Raw genomic sequence first — 19,512 nt, forward strand, 5'->3', positions numbered from 1 at the left:
GACCATCGGCCTTTGATATATTGCTGTCATTAGAAATAACAGCACATCACCACCAAAATATATATTTAATAGACAACATTTCCATGGTGATTTCAGAAGTATTCATAAACACTGATGAAGGATGTACAAAGTTACTTCCAATGTGTCACTGTGATGGTAACTATTCTCTCAGTCCTCACATAGTTAGGTGGTGGTATTATTTTCAGTCTCTGCCTTTCACTCCTCCCATCGAATTCCTTGGATGGCAAGTCTGTGTGTATCTCCGGGAGTGAAATTATTTTGTCATTTGACTTTGTGAATGCATAGGTTTTACATTGGTGGGTTCCCACATTTTTTTCAATTTCCACCCATGCTTTAGCGTTTGTTATAATTGAACTCAATGAGTGTCAGCTTTCATCTTGAGTTCCTTCAGAAGTTCCACTGAGTTGTAATGTTCTCCCAGTCCATACGCATGACGCACGTACCTAAAAAACAATATTAACAATTAAAAAGGCACAAATTCATCATTTGGCTTCATTTGTTTTTCAACAAAATGGCAGCCCTCGTCACGTTGTTTATCTAAAAGGCTGAAGAATGAGGTTGGAGAATTGTAACCACTCAAATTCATTGGTAGACGAAGCTGGGGAAGTTTAGAGGTGACATGGTACTAACATAATGGGAGACTTGTTAAATTCCTCTCCAATGATTATGGAGAATCAGCTTGGAGTACTTCTATTGGCAGTTGAAGGACCTGTGTCAGAGCTCTCAGCTGTTAGGAAACACAGAATCATCATACATGAATGGGCTCCCGAGTGGCGCAGTGGTCACCCCTACCTTCTTTTTTTTTTAAGGTATCTGTGACCAACAAATGCATATCTGTATTCCCAGTCATGTGAAATACATAGATTAGGGCCTAATGAATTTCAATTGACTGATTTCCTTATACGAATGCTCTAGAGTGGCGCAGCGGTCTAAGGCACTGCATCTCAGTGCTAGAGGCGTCACTACAGACCCTGGTTCAGAGGGGCGTCACTACAGACCCTGGTTCAGAGGTCTAAGACACTGCATCTCAGTGCTAGAGGAGTCACTACAGACCCTGGTTCAGAGGTCTAAGACACTGCATCTCAGTGCTAGAGGCGTCACTACTACTATTGGGAGTACCATAGGGCGGCGCACAATTGGCCCAGCGTTGTCCGGGTTTGGCCAGGGTAGGCCGTCATTGTAAATAAGAATTTGTTCTTGCCTAGTTAAATAAAGGTTAAATAAATAAATAATAATAATGTGACAAATGCAATTTGATTCAATTTATAAATCAGTATAAAACCATTAAAACACCAGGTGCTCTGTTGGGTCCTTTGATAAAACAAATAGCCTGATCAAGTGATTAAGGTTCCTCCAGTGGTCCTCCAGTGGTCCACCAGTGGTCCTCCAGTGGTCCTCCAGTGGTCCTCCAGTGGTCCTCCAGTGGTCCTCCAGTGGTCCACCAGTGGTCCTCCAGTGGTCCACCAGTGGTCCTCCAGGGGTCCTCCAGTGGTCCTCCAGTGGTCCTCCAGGGGTCCTCCAGTGGTCCTCCAGTGGTCCTCCAGGGGTCCTCCAGTGGTCCTCCAGGGGTCCTCCAGTGGTCCTCCAGGGGTCCTCCAGTGGTCCTCCAGGGGTCCTCCAGTGGTCCTCCAGTGGTCCTCCAGTGGTCCACCCCAGGAGACTGTGTCTGCTACGTCACTGCAATACTTCTCAAACCCATCTGAAAACACCCAGAGAGGGGTGATCACACACAGGTGATATTTTATACACACCCTGGAGTGACACTGCAGTGTGGACCACAAGTGATACTGAATTTCCTTTCGAAATAATGAAGAGAAAAAGGGGAGGGGGGGGGGACTACAGAATATTAGTAATAGTATGACCACATACAGGTGGGGGGGACTACAGAATATTAGTAATAGTATAACCACATACAGGTGATTCCTCACCAAAGTAGAAGAACAAAAAGACCATGGTTTGGGGGATTTTCTACAGGAATATCAACGTTAGAGGAGGAACTCTGATCGTACGGGAATATCAACATTACTCTGATCGTACGGGAATATCAACATTACTCTGATCGTACAGGAATATCAACATTACTCTGATCGTACGGGAATATCAACGTTACTCTGATCGTACGGGAATATCAACATTACTCTGATCGTACAGGAATATCAACGTTACTCTGATCGTACGGGAATATCAACATTACTCTGATCGTACAGGAATATCAACGTTACTCTGATCGTACAGGAATATCAACGTTAGAGGAGGAACTCTGATCGTACAGGAATATCAACGTTAGAGGGGGAACTGATCGTTTTACAGCCCATTTTATACAGATTGTGACATCATCTAACTGAGAAGCATCAGTAAGGGACAGCTCCACCTAGAATGTGATTTATTTTTGTTAAATTATTAACTTTTGGTGAACAGTTTGGTTGTTTTAATGCAGTGCTGTGTTCTCATCTGGAGTTGGTTTTCCTATAAAGATAGTGTTCTGAAAGCTAACTAGTATACTAAGTCATTTTGATCATCAAGCAAGAAGCAAGAAGGGCAGGACTGAGGGACAACGAGAAGGAGGGCAGGACTGAGGGACAACGAGAAGGAGGGCAGGACTGAGGGACAACGAGCAGAAAGGAGGGCAGGACTGAGGGACGAGAAGGAGGGCAGGACATCAGGACAACGAGCAGAAAGGAGGGCAGGACTGAGGGACAACGAGAAGGAGGGCAGGACATCAGGACAACGAGCAGAAAGGAGGGCAGGACATCAGGACAACGAGCAGAAAGGAGGGCAGGACTGAGGGACAACGAGAAGGCATTTATTTGATTTCAGAGGTTCTCTCGCCACCCCATTTTTAAATCTGTCTCTCACGACCCATAGTTTGGGAAATTCTGTAAGCACTGATATGTAGACAATAGTTACCTTTTCGTCTGCTCCTCCTCCTCATGATGAGTCGAGTTGTTCCTCGTTGTGTTTCTGATTCAGCCCAGCCTACAGCTTGGTAATATCAGTCAGTCAGCTGTTTTACACCTCTTCTTGGCATTTTTGGGGACAGCATTTTTCAAGCTCTGGATTTTAGCTGAAACACGGTTTATGGTTTATGTCCCCTTTTCACATATCACAATAGTCTATAGTAGTCATATGGCATAATAATAGTCTATAGTAGTCAAACAGCCATAACAATAGTCTACAGTAGTCAAACCTCTATAACAATAGTCTACAGTAGTCAAACCTCTATTACAATAGCCTACAGTAGTCATATGGCCATAGCAATAGTCTACAGTAGTCAAACCTCTATAACAATAGTCTACAGTAGTCAAACCTCTATAACAATAGTCTACAGTAGTCAAACCTCTATAACAATAGTCTACAGTAGTCAAACCTCTATAGCAATAGTCTACAGTAGTCAAACCTCTATAACAATAGTCTACAGTAGTCAAACCTCCATAACAATAGCCTACAGTAGTCATATGGCCATAATAATAGTCTATAGTAGTCAAACCTCTATAACAATAGTCTACAGTAGTCATACCTCTATAACAATAGTCTACAGTAGTCAAACCTCCATAACAATAGTCTACAGTAGTCATATGGCCATAACAATAGCCTACAGTAGTCATATGGCCATAACAATAGTCTACAGTAGTCAAACCTCCATAACAATAGTCTACAGTATTCAAACCTCCATAACAATAGTCTACAGTAGTCAAACCTCTATAACAATAGTCTACAGTAGTCATATGGCCATAACAATAGCCTACAGTAGTCAAACCTCCATAACAATAGTCTACAGTATTCAAACCTCCATAACAATAGCCTACAGTAGTCAAACCTCTATAACAATAGTCTACAGTAGTCATATGGCCATAACAATAGCCTACAGTAGTCAAACCTCTATAACAATAGCCTACAGTAGTCATATGGCCATAACAATAGTCTACAGTAGTCAAACCTCCATAACAATAGTCTACAGTATTCAAACCTCCATAACAATAGTCTACAGTAGTCAAACCTCTATAATAATAGTCTACAGTAGTCAAACCTCTATAACAATAGCCTACAGTAGTCAAACCTCTATAACAATAGCCTACAGTAGTCAAACCTCTATAACAATAGTCTACAGTAGTCAAACCTCTATAATAATAGTCTACAGTAGTCAAACCTCCATAACAATAGTCTACAGTAGTCAAACCTCTATAATAATAGTCTACAGTAGTCATATGGCCATAACAATAGTCTACAGTAGTCAAACCTCTATAACAATAGTCTACAGTAGTCAAACCTCTATAACAATAGTCTACAGTAGTCAAACCTCTATAACAATAGTCTACAGTAGTCAAACCTCTATAACAATAGCCTACAGTAGTCAAACCTCTATAACAATAGTCTACAGTAGTCAAACCTCTATAACAATAGTCTACAGTAGTCAAACAGCCATAACAATAGTCTACAGTAGTCATACTACAATAATAATAATGATCTAACTAGCTAACCTTAACACAGATAAAGGTATATTTGCCTAAACTAAACTGCTGTTTTGATTTTAAAAAAGTTAGACTTGTTATTTTTTTTTAAACAAATAAAATGAGTAGCTAACTAGAATAACAGATAGGCATGTCATATCTATCCCACTCAGGGTGTTACAACGTGAGTATAAGTTGAACGCAAACTACTAATAACGTTACAGCAACGATATCATTGTAAATCTTAAACCTCCATCTAATTGCCAACCTTGCAGATCCTTCTTCTCCTTGCGATGTTGCTTGGCTAAGAGATGCTCGTCTGTCTCCACCTTTTCCATGACTGTAAATGTAACATATCCATGTTAACGTTATGATTTTGTTGTTATGTAGAATCAGATCAAATTGAATGTCAGCTGGCCGCCCAGTACAATTTAAACGTGTTGCAGATAAAAGAATATGTCCTTGGCTTTCAGTATTCATGGCACAAACCACCCAGTTTATAATGTATTATATAATCAGGTTTGAGACATGGTAAATCCATTGCCATCAAGTAACTTGGGCAGAAGTTCTCCTATACATATCTATATATATATATATATATATATATCTATATATATATATATATATATATATATATATATATATATATATATATACACACACACAATCCTTTCAGTCAAGATATACAGTACAGTGAATCAAGTGGCTAAGTGAAAACTAACAAAGCCTAGTTTCCCAGAGAACTAGCCTTGTAATCCCTGTGCAGTGATTTCCTAAATGGTTAAGAACAGTGAAGTAACTGCTGAAAGGACAGAACCTGTAAATACTTCTCAAATACAGATTGTTTTTTTTATCTTATTAAAGTTGGAAATAAAAAAGGTTTTTATTAACAGAATGGGTTATTTTGTCAGTACACAGACAAATCCAAAACAGTTAATAAGGGTAAAATACCACGTGTTTTATCAAGGCTTATAGCTCATAAAGAGAGATCTCAGACCTTCAGCAGAAATGAAGCATCCCTCATCTTTCTTCCTCAAAATTTGCCCCCAAAACGCTTCCATACTTATGCGTAAAAGAGGGACATTCATTTCAGAAGGTAGCAATTTCTCTACCACTGAATGACCGGTATAGGCTAATAATTACTTGTGAGCAGATGACACATTGGGGTGATATACATACGCATAGGGATAGAGTTTCAGCAGAACGCATGATGAAATATGCTTATGCTCAATGGTAACATGGGATTTATATAGACATTAAAATGCTTTGAGTATCACGTTAAAGCTGGTGTGTTTTAGTGCCTTAGCCCCTTTTAAAACAGGCTTCTGGGTTTTTGCATTGTATTCGTCTATTTCTTCTGCGATTAACAGCGGCTGAGCTGGAGCTGTGTTTGTGAGACAAGGAAGACAGTTCTCACAAAAATGTCTAAAGTATGAACGGTTGGACTACAAACTTATGACTCCACTATGAAACTCTTGAGATACCTACAAACATGCACTGTTTTGCTCACAAGCCAAAAGAGTCTTAGAAGGTAAAGGCTCTTCTACATTGATTGGACATCCCAGGACATAGTGTCTATAATACTGTGATAAGCTCACAGTTGCTGCCACAAATTCCACACAGCTGTCACTGAATAGTTGGATATTTATTTCCAACTGAGAAAACAATTTCTATATTTACAGCAATTTTATAAATTCATTTTCTATAACGTTTTTGCTTCGTGAAAAAAAAAACGTGTTGCGCTGCATACTTCCGGTTATTGAAATATCGCGATTTTCATTGGTCATCACATCACAACAGGTTCCTTAGTTGATTGGTCAGGTCTTAGATTCTAGTTGACGGAGTTCGTTTTAACTTGACGTTCAGTCCAAATTCACGTTCAATTTAAAGTTGATATTCTTATTTTCAGGACTCTTTAAAACGTTAGATTCTCAAAGACCGATGATATGGGATTGGCAATGAACAAAACGCCAGTGAAGCTTTAACTAAATAACAAATATGTCCAAAAACTACATTGCCCAGAAATGTTTTCACCGTTCGAAGACTGTCTTCAACATCAATCACAGAATGATTGATTTTAATGTATCGTTCTTCACGGTTGGTAGATATATGGTCGATATCAGTGGTGTAAAGTACTTAAGCACAAATATACTGAACAAAGATGTAAACGCGACATGCAACAATTTCAATAATTTAACTGAGTTTCAGATCATATAAAGAAATCCGTCAATTAAAATAAATAGATATGGCCCTTGATGGACATGACTGGGCAGAGGGGCGCATTTTTAGGCAGGGTTGAAGACCGCGGCGTTTTCTGAGCTAAACTGACCAAGACGCACCTCGAACAACACATTAAAACTCACATAATTCTCCCCAAAAACAATGACAATTCTCTCAGCTTTTTAGGTGAGAGCTGATGCCGTCCTTTGACAAGCAGTGTCCACTTTGTCAAAGGCAGGGACGCAAGATATGTTGCTCGTCTATTCCCAACTCGCCTCTCTGGGGTGCTGTTGGAGAGATGCATCTCAGCGGAGGTCCACCAACAGTTCCTCCAAAACATAATCTAACATAAATCATGTAGCTATAGGATATGGTAGAAAGAGTATTTGGTTATTTTCTGTAGCCTAAAGGGCTGGAGATAAAATGTATGATAATGTAATGATCATGCAGTTTCTCCGATCAAATAGCCTAACCTAAATGGCACTCGATCAAATAAAACACGTTAATAAACAACATATCCTAAAAACAGGACAGGTCAAAGTAAAAATGGACGATATGGAATGGATAATCGCAACTGTTGTCCAGGAGTTTCACCCCATTGTCATGATCAGTGGTTTCAAGTTTGAATCCCTCCATTTTTGACAAGCTGATCATAGTGAAAAATAAAATACTTCTGCATTTCCCGGTGAGCATTGCAAATAGGCTCGCGATAACTCCTGATAGAGTTGGGTAGTGATATTCATGGTTTAAATAGCCGAATTCATTAGTCACCGGAATCAGGACTAATAAAGCCGTTGCACATGGGAAGGGCATTCATACAATTCCACTGAGGGCGACATGGTACGCTACACCCCAGTAAGCACTAGCCGACGTCTTTTTTTGGTCCTTTCCAGACATCGTTGTTTGATGTTTTACAAACGGAAGACTCACCACTTAGAAGGGAATTCATAGAATACAATGTCAGGCAACACTGAAAGCTACATCTCAGTCAGCACGGACGCCTTTTAGAAGTCTGCTGTTCTGGACCGGCCTTGATTTCCAAAAACCACAAACATTGGTTTGTGGTCCGGACCAGATTTTGTCCGGTCTTGACCAGCCTTGATTTGGCCCCAAAATAGACTAATATAAATTACTTCTTTCCGACTTTCATTCAGAACCAAAAATTAACCTGATTTCAACATCCGGAAAATACCAATTTCAACGTCTGTAAAATACGTATTTTCAGCATCAGGAAAGTTAGATTTTCAACTTTCAGTCAGAACCGAAAATGAACCGGATTTGAACGTCCAAAAAATACACATTTTTCGATGCCCGGAAAATATATATTTTTCAACATCATGGAAAGTACGTATTTTAAACAAATGGAAAATAGCTTTTCACCTTTCATTCAGAAACTAAATTTTACCTAACTTCAACATTTGGAAAATGTGTATTTTAGAGGTCATTTTGCTGACTGTGACGATTCTAGTTTTGAGCTTATGGTGGCAGAATTGCAAGGACCGGCCTTGTGCGCAGCCATGGGTGGGCCTGGGAGGGCATAGGCCCACCCACTTGGGAGCCAGGCCCAGCCAATCAGAATGAGTTTTTCCCCACAAAGGGGTTTTATTACAGACAGATAAACTACTCAGTTTCATCAGCTGTCCGGGTGGCTGGTCTCAGACGATCCCGCAGGTAAAAAAGCCGGATGTGGAGGTCCTGGGCTGGCGTGGTTCCACGTGGTCTGGAGTTGTGAGGCTGGTTGGACGTACTGCCAAATTCTCTAACACAACATTGGAGGTGGCTTATGGTAGAGAAATGAACATTCAATTCTCTGGCAACAGCTCTGGTGGACATTCCTGCAGTCAGCATGCCAATTGAACACGCCCTCAAAACGTATATTTTTGACAACTTTTACTAAACCAGATTCCTAAATAAAATAATGTACTTTTTACTCCTTACATTTTCCCTGACACCTAAAAATACTTGTTACATTTTAAATGCTTAGCAGGACAAAATGGTCCAATTCAACAAAACATCCCTGGTCATCCCTACTGCCTCTGATCTGGAGGACTCACTAAACAGAGAACATCCCTGGTCATCTCTACTGCCTCTGATCTGGAGGACTCACTAAACAGAGAACATCCCTGGTCATCTCTACTGCCTCTGATCTGGAGGACTCACTAAACAGAGAACATCCCTGGTCATCCCTACTGCCTCTGATCTGGAGGACTCACTAAACAGAGAACATCCCTGGTCATCTCTACTGCCTCTGATCTGGAGGACTCACTAAACAGAGAACATCCCTGGTCATCCCTACTGCCTCTGATCTGGAGGACTCACTAAACAGAGAACATCCCTGGTCATCCCTACTGCCTCTGATCTGGAGGACTCACTAAACAGAGAACATCCCTGGTCATCCCTACTGCCTCTGATCTGACGGACTCACTAAACACAGATGCATAGTTTGTAAATTATGTCTGAGTGTTGAAGTGTGCCCCTGGCTAAAAAAAAACAAGAAAATGGTGCAGTCTGGTTTTCTTAATGTAAGGAATTTTAAATTATTTATACTTAAGTTTTAGTTTTGATACTTAAGCATATTTAAAAGCATTTACTTTTAGACTTTTACTCAAGTAGTAATTTACTGGGTGACTTTCACTTTTACTTGAGTCATTTTCTATTAAGGTGTCTTTTCTATTACTGTCACGTTGGTGTGTAGAGACAGACCAAGGTGCAGCCTGATTAAAGTTCCACATCATTTATTCAAGCCAAACTATTAAACAAACAAACAAACAAAGTGACTTCAGCGGTGCAACGTGCGTTAACTCAAAATTGAAAAATATAATATCCCACAAAACATAGGTGGGAACAATATCTACTTAAATATGATCCCCAATTAGAGACAACGATTACCAGCTTCCTCTGATTGGGAATCATACAAATCACCAACATAGAAAAATAAAATAGAACCCCACATAGAAATAATAAACTAGAATACCCCCTAGTCACGCCCTGACCTACTACACCATAGAGAAACAATGGCTCTCTATGGTCAGGGCGTGACAATTGTTATTGGTAACTATAGTGAATTGGGTACTTTCCCCACCACTGATTGATATAATACACCTATGATTCGTAATGAAATTATATAAGTAGAAATTCTTCAATAATGTATTCTCTTTTATTGAACCAAACCTCATTGTTTTAGAAAACACACCTATATCATTCAGACAGCATACCAGGGACGTCACTAGAGATCCATGGATCCCTGCAGCATAACGTTCAGTGTTGTTTCATCTGTTAAACATAGAACATATATCAGACGTGAATAGAATAAAATATAATGGCTCATGAATTGATTGGATTTATATAGCGATTTTTTTTCTAGACACTTATCACATGTTTTTTTTTACAAGGGAAGATCAGAATATAATATAATATTGTAGATTCTTAGATAGTTTTGTTTAATATTTTAAAACAGAGAATAGAATAAAGGCTATCAACAGTAGTTTATTAGGCCTGAATGAGAATGATTATAAGATCTACTTTGCAGGCCTACTAAGTGACATGTCACCACTGTGCATGAGGGTAACGGGTTGGTTTGGGGGGATTTCGCTCTCTCTGCATTCCGTTGCTCATATCCCTCCCACAGCGGGTCCGAGTTAGGTCTCTGTAGCTCCACCTCCGAGGAACTGGCCTCGCCAGAACAGTAGGCTACCGCCGATTAGCTGGCCGCCCCCTCCCAAGGAAACACTGGCCAGAAGAGAGGCTCTGCCGCCGTTCAGCTCGTTGTTTATTCGTCTGGGTTGGGTGTACTGCTGCCGCCATGGCCGACGAAGGCATGGATGAACGGTCCCCGCTGCTCTCAGCACCGAACTCCGGGAATGTCTCACCGTTGGAACCGCCGGCATACCTGCAGGACACGAGTCCAAGAGGTAAACCAACGTTAGGCTATGACTCCCCCCATGTGTGCTGAATCGTTTTGGGAGTATCGTGTTGAGCAATGTTTTGCATGGTGTGTTAAATTATAACGGGGAAAACACCGGCATCAATCTAAAAAAATCAACCCGGCGGGCAGAAAAACCGAAATCAGAAGGTGGAGTTTGCAGTGTTTAGAAGAACAACGCAGGAGAAGGCCTAGTCGATTAATTTCACAACAATTCCTGTTGTAGTTCTGTATTCTGTAGTGATGCATTACGATCTGTTGTTGTTGCTGGGTAATACTGTTTACACCCCCTCTCCCCTCTTTCTACAAATATCTATAAGGATATAAGTGATGTTGTCAGAACATAAACAACGTAGCCATGACTTGAGATGAGCAAGAAGGACGTTAACAAATCAGATGATACAATTATAATTTGCAATCCCCTCTGAACATTGTGTTTGTTGTGGTTGTGGGTCTGTAAGACACTAGGCCCATTCACATTTAACATGGCAGGTTATGAATGAGTCTGTTTTATAACCCATGTATCATTCAGTGCTTTCCATTCATTTGATTGGACCATAAACAGATTTGAAATAGATGTGTTTAGTACAGTATTCCTATCCCTTCAGTCCATGCATGACCCATAGACCCAGTAGTGCATGTTGTTGAGGATCATTTCACTGTGTGCTGTCTGGAAACATAATACCCCCGTATAGTGTTGTAATATTCAGATGTTTTTCATGTGGGGGGGTGTGAATGCTCCCATCATTCACCCTGTTTATCACAGTGATATTCAGATGATGAGCCTATAGAGCCATGATACAGTACTATACACATGCCTGTTTATCACAGTGATATTCAGATGATGAGCCTATAGAGCCATGATACAGTACTATACACATGCCTGTTTATCACAGTGATATTCAGATGATGAGCCTATAGAGCCATGATACAGTACTATACACATGCCTGTTTATCACAGTGATATTCAGATGATGAGCCTATAGAGCCATGATACAGTACTATACACATGCCTGTTTATCACAGTGATATTCAGATGATGAGCCTATAGAGCCATGATACAGTACTATACACATGCCTGTTTATCACAGTGATATTCAGATGATGAGCCTATAGAGCCATGATACAGTACTATACACATGCCTGTTTATCACAGTGATATTCAGATGATGAGCCTATAGAGCCATGATACAGTACTATACACATGCCTGTTTATCACAGTGATATTCAGATGATGAGCCTATAGAGCCATGATACAGTACTATACACATCCCTGTTGTTCCAGCTGGAATGACTGGACAGTCTACTAACCTACAGTAAACAACACATATTTGTCAAGAAAGCTTTTCTACTGAGCTGGCTTGATCAAATCTCAGAACACAGAGGCTATGTTCCTCTCAGTTAGAACACAGGAGTTATGTTCCTCTCAGTTAGAACACAGGAGTTATGTTCCTCTCAGTGTTATGTTCCTCTCAGTTAGAACACAGGAGTTACGTTCCTCTCAGTTAGAACACAGGAGTTACGTTCCTCTCAGTTAGAACACAGAGGCTACATTCCTCTCAGTTAGAACACAGGAGTTATGTTCCTCTCAGTTAGAACACAGGAGTTACGTTCCTCTCAGTTAGAACACAGGAGTTATGTTCCTCTCAGTTAGAACACAGGGGTTACGTTCCTCTCAGTTAGAACACAGGAGTTATGTTCCTCTCAGTTAGAACACAGGGGTTACGTTCCTCTCAGTTAGAACACAGGAGTTACGTTCCTCTCAGTTAGAACACAGGAGTTACGTTCCTCTCAGACAGAACAGAGGCTACGTTCCTCTCAGACAGAACAGAGGCTACGTTCCTCTCAGACAGAACAGAGGCTACGTTCCTCTCAGACAGAACAGAGGCTACGTTCCTCTCAGACAGAACAGAGGCTACGTTCCTCTCAGACAGAACAGAGGCTACGTTCCTCTCAGACAGAACAGAGACTACGTTCCTCTCAGACAGAACAGAGGCTACGTTCCTCTCAGACAGAACAGAGGCTACGTTCCTCTCAGACAGAACAGAGGCTACGTTCCTCTCAGACAGAACAGAGGCTACGTTCCTCTCAGACAGAACAGAGGCTACGTTCCTCTCAGACAGAACAGAGGCTACGTTCCTCTCAGACAGAACAGAGGCTACGTTCCTCTCAGACAGAACAGAGGCTACGTTCCTCTCAGACAGAACAGAGGCTACGTTCCTCTCAGACAGAACAGAGGTTACGTTCCTCTCAGACAGAACACAGAGGTTACGTTCGCCACTGGCGCCCTGTGCTCTTCACAGATGAAAGCAGGTTCACTCTGAGCACATATGACAGATGTGACAGTCTGGAGACGCCGTGGAGAACGTTCTGCTGCCTGCAACATCCTCCAGCATGACCGGTTTGGCGGTGGCTCAGTTATGGTGTGGGGTGGCATTTCTTTGTGTGGCCACACAGCCCTCCATGTGCTCGCCAGAGGTAGCCTGACTGCCATTAGGTACCGAGATGAGATCTTCAGACACCTTGTGAGACCATATGCTGGTGCGGTCGGCCCTGGGTTCCTCCTAATGCAAGACAATGCTAGACCTCATGTGGCTGGAGTGTGTCAGCAGTTCCTGCAAGAGGAAGGCATTGATGCTATGGACTGGTCCGCCCGTTCCCCAGACCTGAATCCAATTGAGCACATCTGGGACATCATGTCTCTCTCCATCCACCAACGCCACGTTGCACCACAGACTGTCCAGGAGTTGGCGGATGCTTTAGTCCAGGTCTGGAAGGAGATCCCTCAGGAGACCATCCGCCACCTCATCAGGAGCATGCCCAGGCGTTGTAGGGAGGTCATACAAGCACGTGGAGGCCACACACACTACTGAGCCTCATTTTGACTTGTTTTAAGGACATGACATCAAAGTTGGATCAGCCTGTAGTGTGGTTTTCCACTTTAATTTTGAGTGTGACTCCAAATCCAGACCTCCATGGGTTGATAAATTTGATTTCCATTGATAATTTTTGTGTGATTTTGTTGTCAGCACATTCAACTATGTAAAGAAAAAAGTATTTAATAAGAATATTTCATTCATTTAGATCTGTTATTTTAGTGTTCCCTTTATGTTTTTGAGCAGTGTATATTTCTGGGTATAGTTTGTTTTGGCTCCAGGTCGTGTCGTCATTTGTCGTAACATTGTTCTGCCCTGACAGTTTTCTTCAACAAAACTAGATATTCTTCAGGAAAAGGAGTGTAAACTGATTTATTGACACCAGGGATGCATCCCAAATAGCACCCCATTTCATACATGTAGTGCACTACTTTCTACCAGAGCCCTATGAGTCCTGGTGAAAAGTAGTGCACTATATAGGGAACTGAGAGTCAGACATAATGCACCTTCGGTACATTCTGGAGCACATAGCCAGCCAACGGCCATTTAATGTAGACTGAATGGGTTTTGTTACCTACCTTTTGTACGGCGTGAGATTTAAATCTGATGTTTGATCCATATTTCACCACTGGATTAACGGTAGACGTTGAGCTGATCTGTAGTGACTGCCTTCTCCAGGGTGGCTTAGTGGTTAGAGCGTTGGACTAGTAACCGGAAGGTTGCAAGTTCAAATCCCCGAGCTGACAAGGTACAAATCTGTCGTTCTGCCCCTGAACAAGGCAGTTAACCCCACTGTTCCTAGGCCGTCATTGAAAATAAAAATTTGTTCTTAACTGACTTGCCTAGTTAAATAAAGGTAAAATAAATAAACTTCCTGGATCCAGTCCCATACTGTTTCTGAACAGACTTTTCATTTGTTTTCGCGCTTGAAGACCATAAAAAAAAAAGTTGATCCGGAATTTGTCAGACATTCCCAGCGTATAGTGATGGCCTAGTTATTTCCCCAATGCTTACTCAGGATTATGGCACATTCTCCGGGTCTATTGGGTTCTGGTTAAGTACACACCTCTATCATTCAACAGGGATTGGCACGGGTCAGAGAGGGTAGGACTGCTGAACTGGGCTCTAGTCTGTAGGTTAGTGAATACACAGGTTATCTGGACTGGGTTATTTAATGGTTGTTCTAGTGACTACACAGCTGGGTTATTTAATGGTTGTTGTCGTGACTACACAGCTGGGTTATTTAATTTTGTGACTACACAGCTGGGATATTTAATGGTTGTTGTAGTGACTACACAGCTGGCTAATTTAATGGTTGTTGTAGTGACTACACAGCTGGCTAATTTAATGGTTGTTGTCGTGACTACACAGCTGGGTTATTTAATGGTTGTTGTAGTGACGACACAGCTGGGTTATTTAATGGTTGTTCTAGTGACTACACAGCTGGGTTATTTAATGGTTGTTGTAGTGACTACACAGCTGGGTTATTTAATGGTTGTTGTCGTGACGACACAGCTGGGTTATTTAATGGTTGTTGTCGTGACGACACAGCTGGGTTATTTAATGGTTGTTGTCGTGACGACACAGCTGGGTTATTTAATGGTTGTTGTAGTGACTACACAGCTGGGTTATTTAATGGTTGTTGTAGTGACTACACAGCTGGGTTATTTAATGGTTGTTGTAGTGACTACACAGCTGGGTTATTTAATGGTTGTTGTAGTGACTACACAGCTGGGTTATTTAATGGTTGTTGTAGTGACTACACAGCTGGGTTATTTAATGGTTGTTGTAGTGACTACACAGCTGGGTTTATGAAATGTTTGTTGTAGTGACTACACAGCTGGGTTATTTAATGGTTGTTGTAGTGACTACACAGCTGGGTTATTTAATGGTTGTTGTAGTGACTACACAGCTGGGTTTATGAAATGTTTGTTGTAGTGACTACACAGCTGGGTTTATGAAATGTTTGTTGTAGTGACTACACAGCTGGGTTATTTAATGGTTGTTGTAGTGACTACACAGCTGGGTTATTTAATGGTTGTTGTAGTGACTACACAGCTGGGTTATTTAATGGTTGTTGTAGTGACTACACAGCTGGGTTATTTAATGGTTGTTGTAGTGACTACACAGCTGGGTTATTTAATGGTTGTTGTAGTGACTACACAGCTGGGTTATTTAATGGTTGTTGTAGTGACTACACAGCTGGGTTATTTAATGGTTGTTGTAGTGACTACACAGCTGGGTTATTTAATGGTTGTTGTAGTGACTACACAGCTGGGTTATTTAATGGTTGTTGTAGTGACGACACAGCTGGGTTATTTAATGGTTGTTGTAGTGACGACACAGCTGGGTTATTTAATGGTTGTTGTAGTGACTACACAGCTGGGTTATTTAATGGTTGTTGTAGTGACGACACAGCTGGGTTATTTAATGGTTGTTGTAGTGACGACACAGCTGGGTTATTTAATGGTTGTTGTAGTGACTACACAGCTGGGTTATTTAATGGTTGTTGTAGTGACTACACAGCTGGGTTATTTAATGGTTGTTCTAGTGACTACACAGCTGGGTTATTTAATGGTTGTTGTAGTGACGACACAGCTGGGTTATTTAATGGTTGTTGTAGTGACTACACAGCTGGGTTATTTAATGGTTGTTCTAGTGACTACACAGCTGGGTTATTTAATGGTTGTTGTAGTGACGACACAGCTGGGTTATTTAATGGTTGTTGTAGTGACTACACAGCTGGGTTATTTAATGGTTGTTGTAGTGACTACACAGCTGGGTTATTTAATGGTTGTTGTAGTGACTACACAGCTGGGTTATTTAATGGTTGTTGTAGTGACTACACAGCTGGGTTATTTAATGGTTGTTGTAGTGACTACACAGCTGGGTTATTTAATGGTTGTTGTAGTGACTACACAGCTGGGTTATTTAATGGTTGTTGTAGTGACTACACAGCTGGGTTATTTAATGGTTGTTGTAGTGACTACACAGCTGGGTTTATGAAATGATTGTTGTAGTGACTACACAGCTGGGTTATTTAATGGTTGTTGTAGTGACTACACAGCTGGGTTATTTAATGGTTGTTGTAGTGACTACACAGCTGGGTTTATGAAATGTTTGTTGTAGTGACTACACAGCTGGGTTTATGAAATGTTTGTTGTAGTGACTACACAGCTGGGTTATTTAATGGTTGTTGTAGTGACTACACAGCTGGGTTATTTAATGGTTGTTGTAGTGACTACACAGCTGGGTTATTTAATGGTTGTTGTAGTGACTACACAGCTGGGTTATTTAATGGTTGTTGTAGTGACTACACAGCTGGGTTATTTAATGGTTGTTGTAGTGACTACACAGCTGGGTTATTTAATGGTTGTTGTAGTGACTACACAGCTGGGTTATTTAATGGTTGTTGTAGTGACTACACAGCTGGGTTATTTAATGGTTGTTGTAGTGACTACACAGCTGGGTTATTTAATGGTTGTTGTAGTGACGACACAGCTGGGTTATTTAATGGTTGTTGTAGTGACTACACAGCTGGGTTATTTAATGGTTGTTGTAGTGACTACACAGCTGGGTTATTTAATGGTTGTTGTAGTGACGACACAGCTGGGTTATTTAATGGTTGTTGTAGTGACGACACAGCTGGGTTATTTAATGGTTGTTGTAGTGACTACACAGCTGGGTTATTTAATGGTTGTTGTAGTGACTACACAGCTGGGTTATTTAATGGTTGTTCTAGTGACTACACAGCTGGGTTATTTAATGGTTGTTGTAGTGACGACACAGCTGGGTTATTTAATTGTTGTTGTAGTGACTACACAGCTGGGTTATTTAATGGTTGTTCTAGTGACTACACAGCTGGGTTATTTAATGGTTGTTGTAGTGACGACACAGCTGGGTTATTTAATGGTTGTTGTAGTGACTACACAGCTGGGTTATTTAATGGTTGTTGTAGTGACTACACAGCTGGGTTATTTAATGGTTGTTGTAGTGAGTACACAGCTGGGTTATTTAATGGTTGTTGTAGTGACTACACAGCTGGGTTATTTAATGGTTGTTGTAGTGACTACACAGCTGGGTTATTTAATGGTTGTTGTAGTGACTACACAGCTGGGTTATTTAATGGTTGTTGTAGTGACTACACAGCTGGGATATTTAATGGTTGTTGTAGTGACTACACAGCTGGCTAATTTAATGGTTGTTGTAGTGACTACACAGCTGGGTTATTTAATGGTTGTTGTAGTGACTACACAGCTGGGTTATTTAATGGTTGTTGTAGTGACTACACAGCTGGCTAATTTAATGGTTGTTGTAGTGACTACACAGCTGGGTTATTTAATGGTTGTTGTAGTGACTACACAGCTGGGTTATTTAATGGTTGTTGTAGTGACTACACAGCTGGGTTATTTAAAGGTTGTTGTAGTGACTACACAGCTGGGTTATTTAATGGTTGTTGTAGTGACTACACAGCTGGGTTATTTAATGGTTGTTGTAGTGACTACACAGCTGGGTTATTTAATGGTTGTTGTAGTGACTACACAGCTGGGTTATTTAATGGTTGTTGTAGTGACTACACAGCTGGGTTATTTAATGGTTGTTGTCGTGACTACACAGCTGGGTTATTTAAAGGTTGTTATTCTAGAATATAACCGTTCATAAGGTTGACAAAAACAGTATTGCCATACTATAAGGTATCGTGGCAAGGAAAGAAAATATATAGAGAACTTAATTTCCTGTGGAAAACAGTCCTAATGTGGTAAACAAGCAGCCTTACGTTGTCACCCAGATTCACGTTTGTATTCCAACCTATAGCACACACTGTTACATAGGCAAAGTTGTAAAGGACCAAAGAGTTTAGTCTGCTTTGGGTTTTCCTTTTTGCCGTGGAAAATCAGGTATCATGGTATCTGTCACCATACTGGAATCATGACAACCCTAGAAAACAAATGAATAGAATACCCGGTAGAATAGAATACCCGGTAGAATAGAATACCCGGTAGAATAGAATACCCGGTAGAATAGAATACCCGGTAGAATAGAATAGAATACCAGGTAGAATAGAATAGAATACCCGGTAGAATAGAATACCCGGTAGAATAGAACAGAATAGAATACCCAGTAGAATAGAATACATTGTAGAATAGAACAGAACAGAATACCCAGTAGAATAGAACACCCTGTAGAATAGAATACCCAGTAGAATAGAATACATTGTAGAATAGAACAGAACAGAATACCCAGTAGAATAGAATACCCTGTAGAATAGAATACCCAGTAGAATAGAACAGAATAGAATACCATGTAGAACAGAATAGAATACCCTGTAGAATAGAATACCCAGTAGAATAGAACAGAATAGAATACCCTGTAGAATAGAACAGAATAGAATACCCTGTAGAATAGAACAGAATAGAATACCCAGTAGAATAGAACAGAATAGAATACCATGTAGAACAGAATAGAATACCATGTAGAACAGAATAGAATACCCTGTAGAATAGAATACCCTGTAGAATAGAATACCCAGTAGAATAGAACAGAATAGAATACCATGTAGAACAGAATAGAATACCCTGTAGAATAGAATACCCAGTAGAATAGAACAGAATATAATACCCTGTAGAATAGAACAGAATTTAATACCCTGTAGAATAGAACAGAACAGAATACCATGTAGAATAGAACAGAATAGAATACCCAGTAGAATAGAATACCCTGTAGAATAGAATACCCAGTAGAATAGAATACCCAGTAGAATAGAACAGAATATAATACCCAGTAGAATAGAATACCCAGTAGAATTGAATACCCTGTAGAATAGAATACCCTGTAGAATAGAACAGAATAGAATACCCTGTAGAATAGAACAGAATAGAATACCATGTAGAATAGAATACCCTGTAGAATAGAACAGAATAGAATACCCTGTAGAATAGAATACCCTGTAGAATAGAATACCCAGTAGAATAGAATACCCAGTAGAATAGAACAGAATAGAATACCCAGTAGAATAGAATACCCA

General features: G+C 40.6%; 2 protein-coding genes across 3 annotated transcripts in view; one reads left to right on the forward strand and one right to left on the reverse strand.

Annotated features, from left to right (window-relative positions):
* Nucleotides 1–651: 651 nt before the first annotated feature.
* Nucleotides 652–7,346, reverse strand: LOC139372800 (S-antigen protein-like). Its single transcript, XM_071112603.1, has 4 exons — nucleotides 6,833–7,346; nucleotides 4,738–4,809; nucleotides 2,929–3,085; nucleotides 652–1,720 (listed from the first exon to the last, which is right to left on the reverse strand). Exons 3-4 carry the CDS (start codon nucleotides 2,951–2,953, stop codon nucleotides 1,356–1,358), a joined length of 390 nt encoding a protein of 129 aa, XP_070968704.1. The 5' UTR covers nucleotides 2,954–3,085; nucleotides 4,738–4,809; nucleotides 6,833–7,346; the 3' UTR covers nucleotides 652–1,355.
* Nucleotides 7,347–10,336: 2,990 nt separating this feature from the next.
* The window catches only part of LOC139372801 (type 2 phosphatidylinositol 4,5-bisphosphate 4-phosphatase-like), a 53,224-nt gene continuing 44,048 nt past the window's right edge, over nucleotides 10,337–19,512 (forward strand). For both annotated transcript variants that reach the window (XM_071112604.1, XM_071112605.1), the window contains exon 1: nucleotides 10,337–10,600. In XM_071112604.1, the coding sequence (XP_070968705.1) occupies nucleotides 10,492–10,600 (109 nt within the window). In that variant the 5' untranslated portion in view covers nucleotides 10,337–10,491. The remainder of the gene's footprint in view (nucleotides 10,601–19,512) is intronic.

This window comes from Oncorhynchus clarkii, chromosome 18 (assembly GCF_045791955.1).
Source record: "Oncorhynchus clarkii lewisi isolate Uvic-CL-2024 chromosome 18, UVic_Ocla_1.0, whole genome shotgun sequence".
Classification (NCBI taxonomy): Eukaryota; Metazoa; Chordata; class Actinopteri; order Salmoniformes; family Salmonidae; genus Oncorhynchus; species Oncorhynchus clarkii.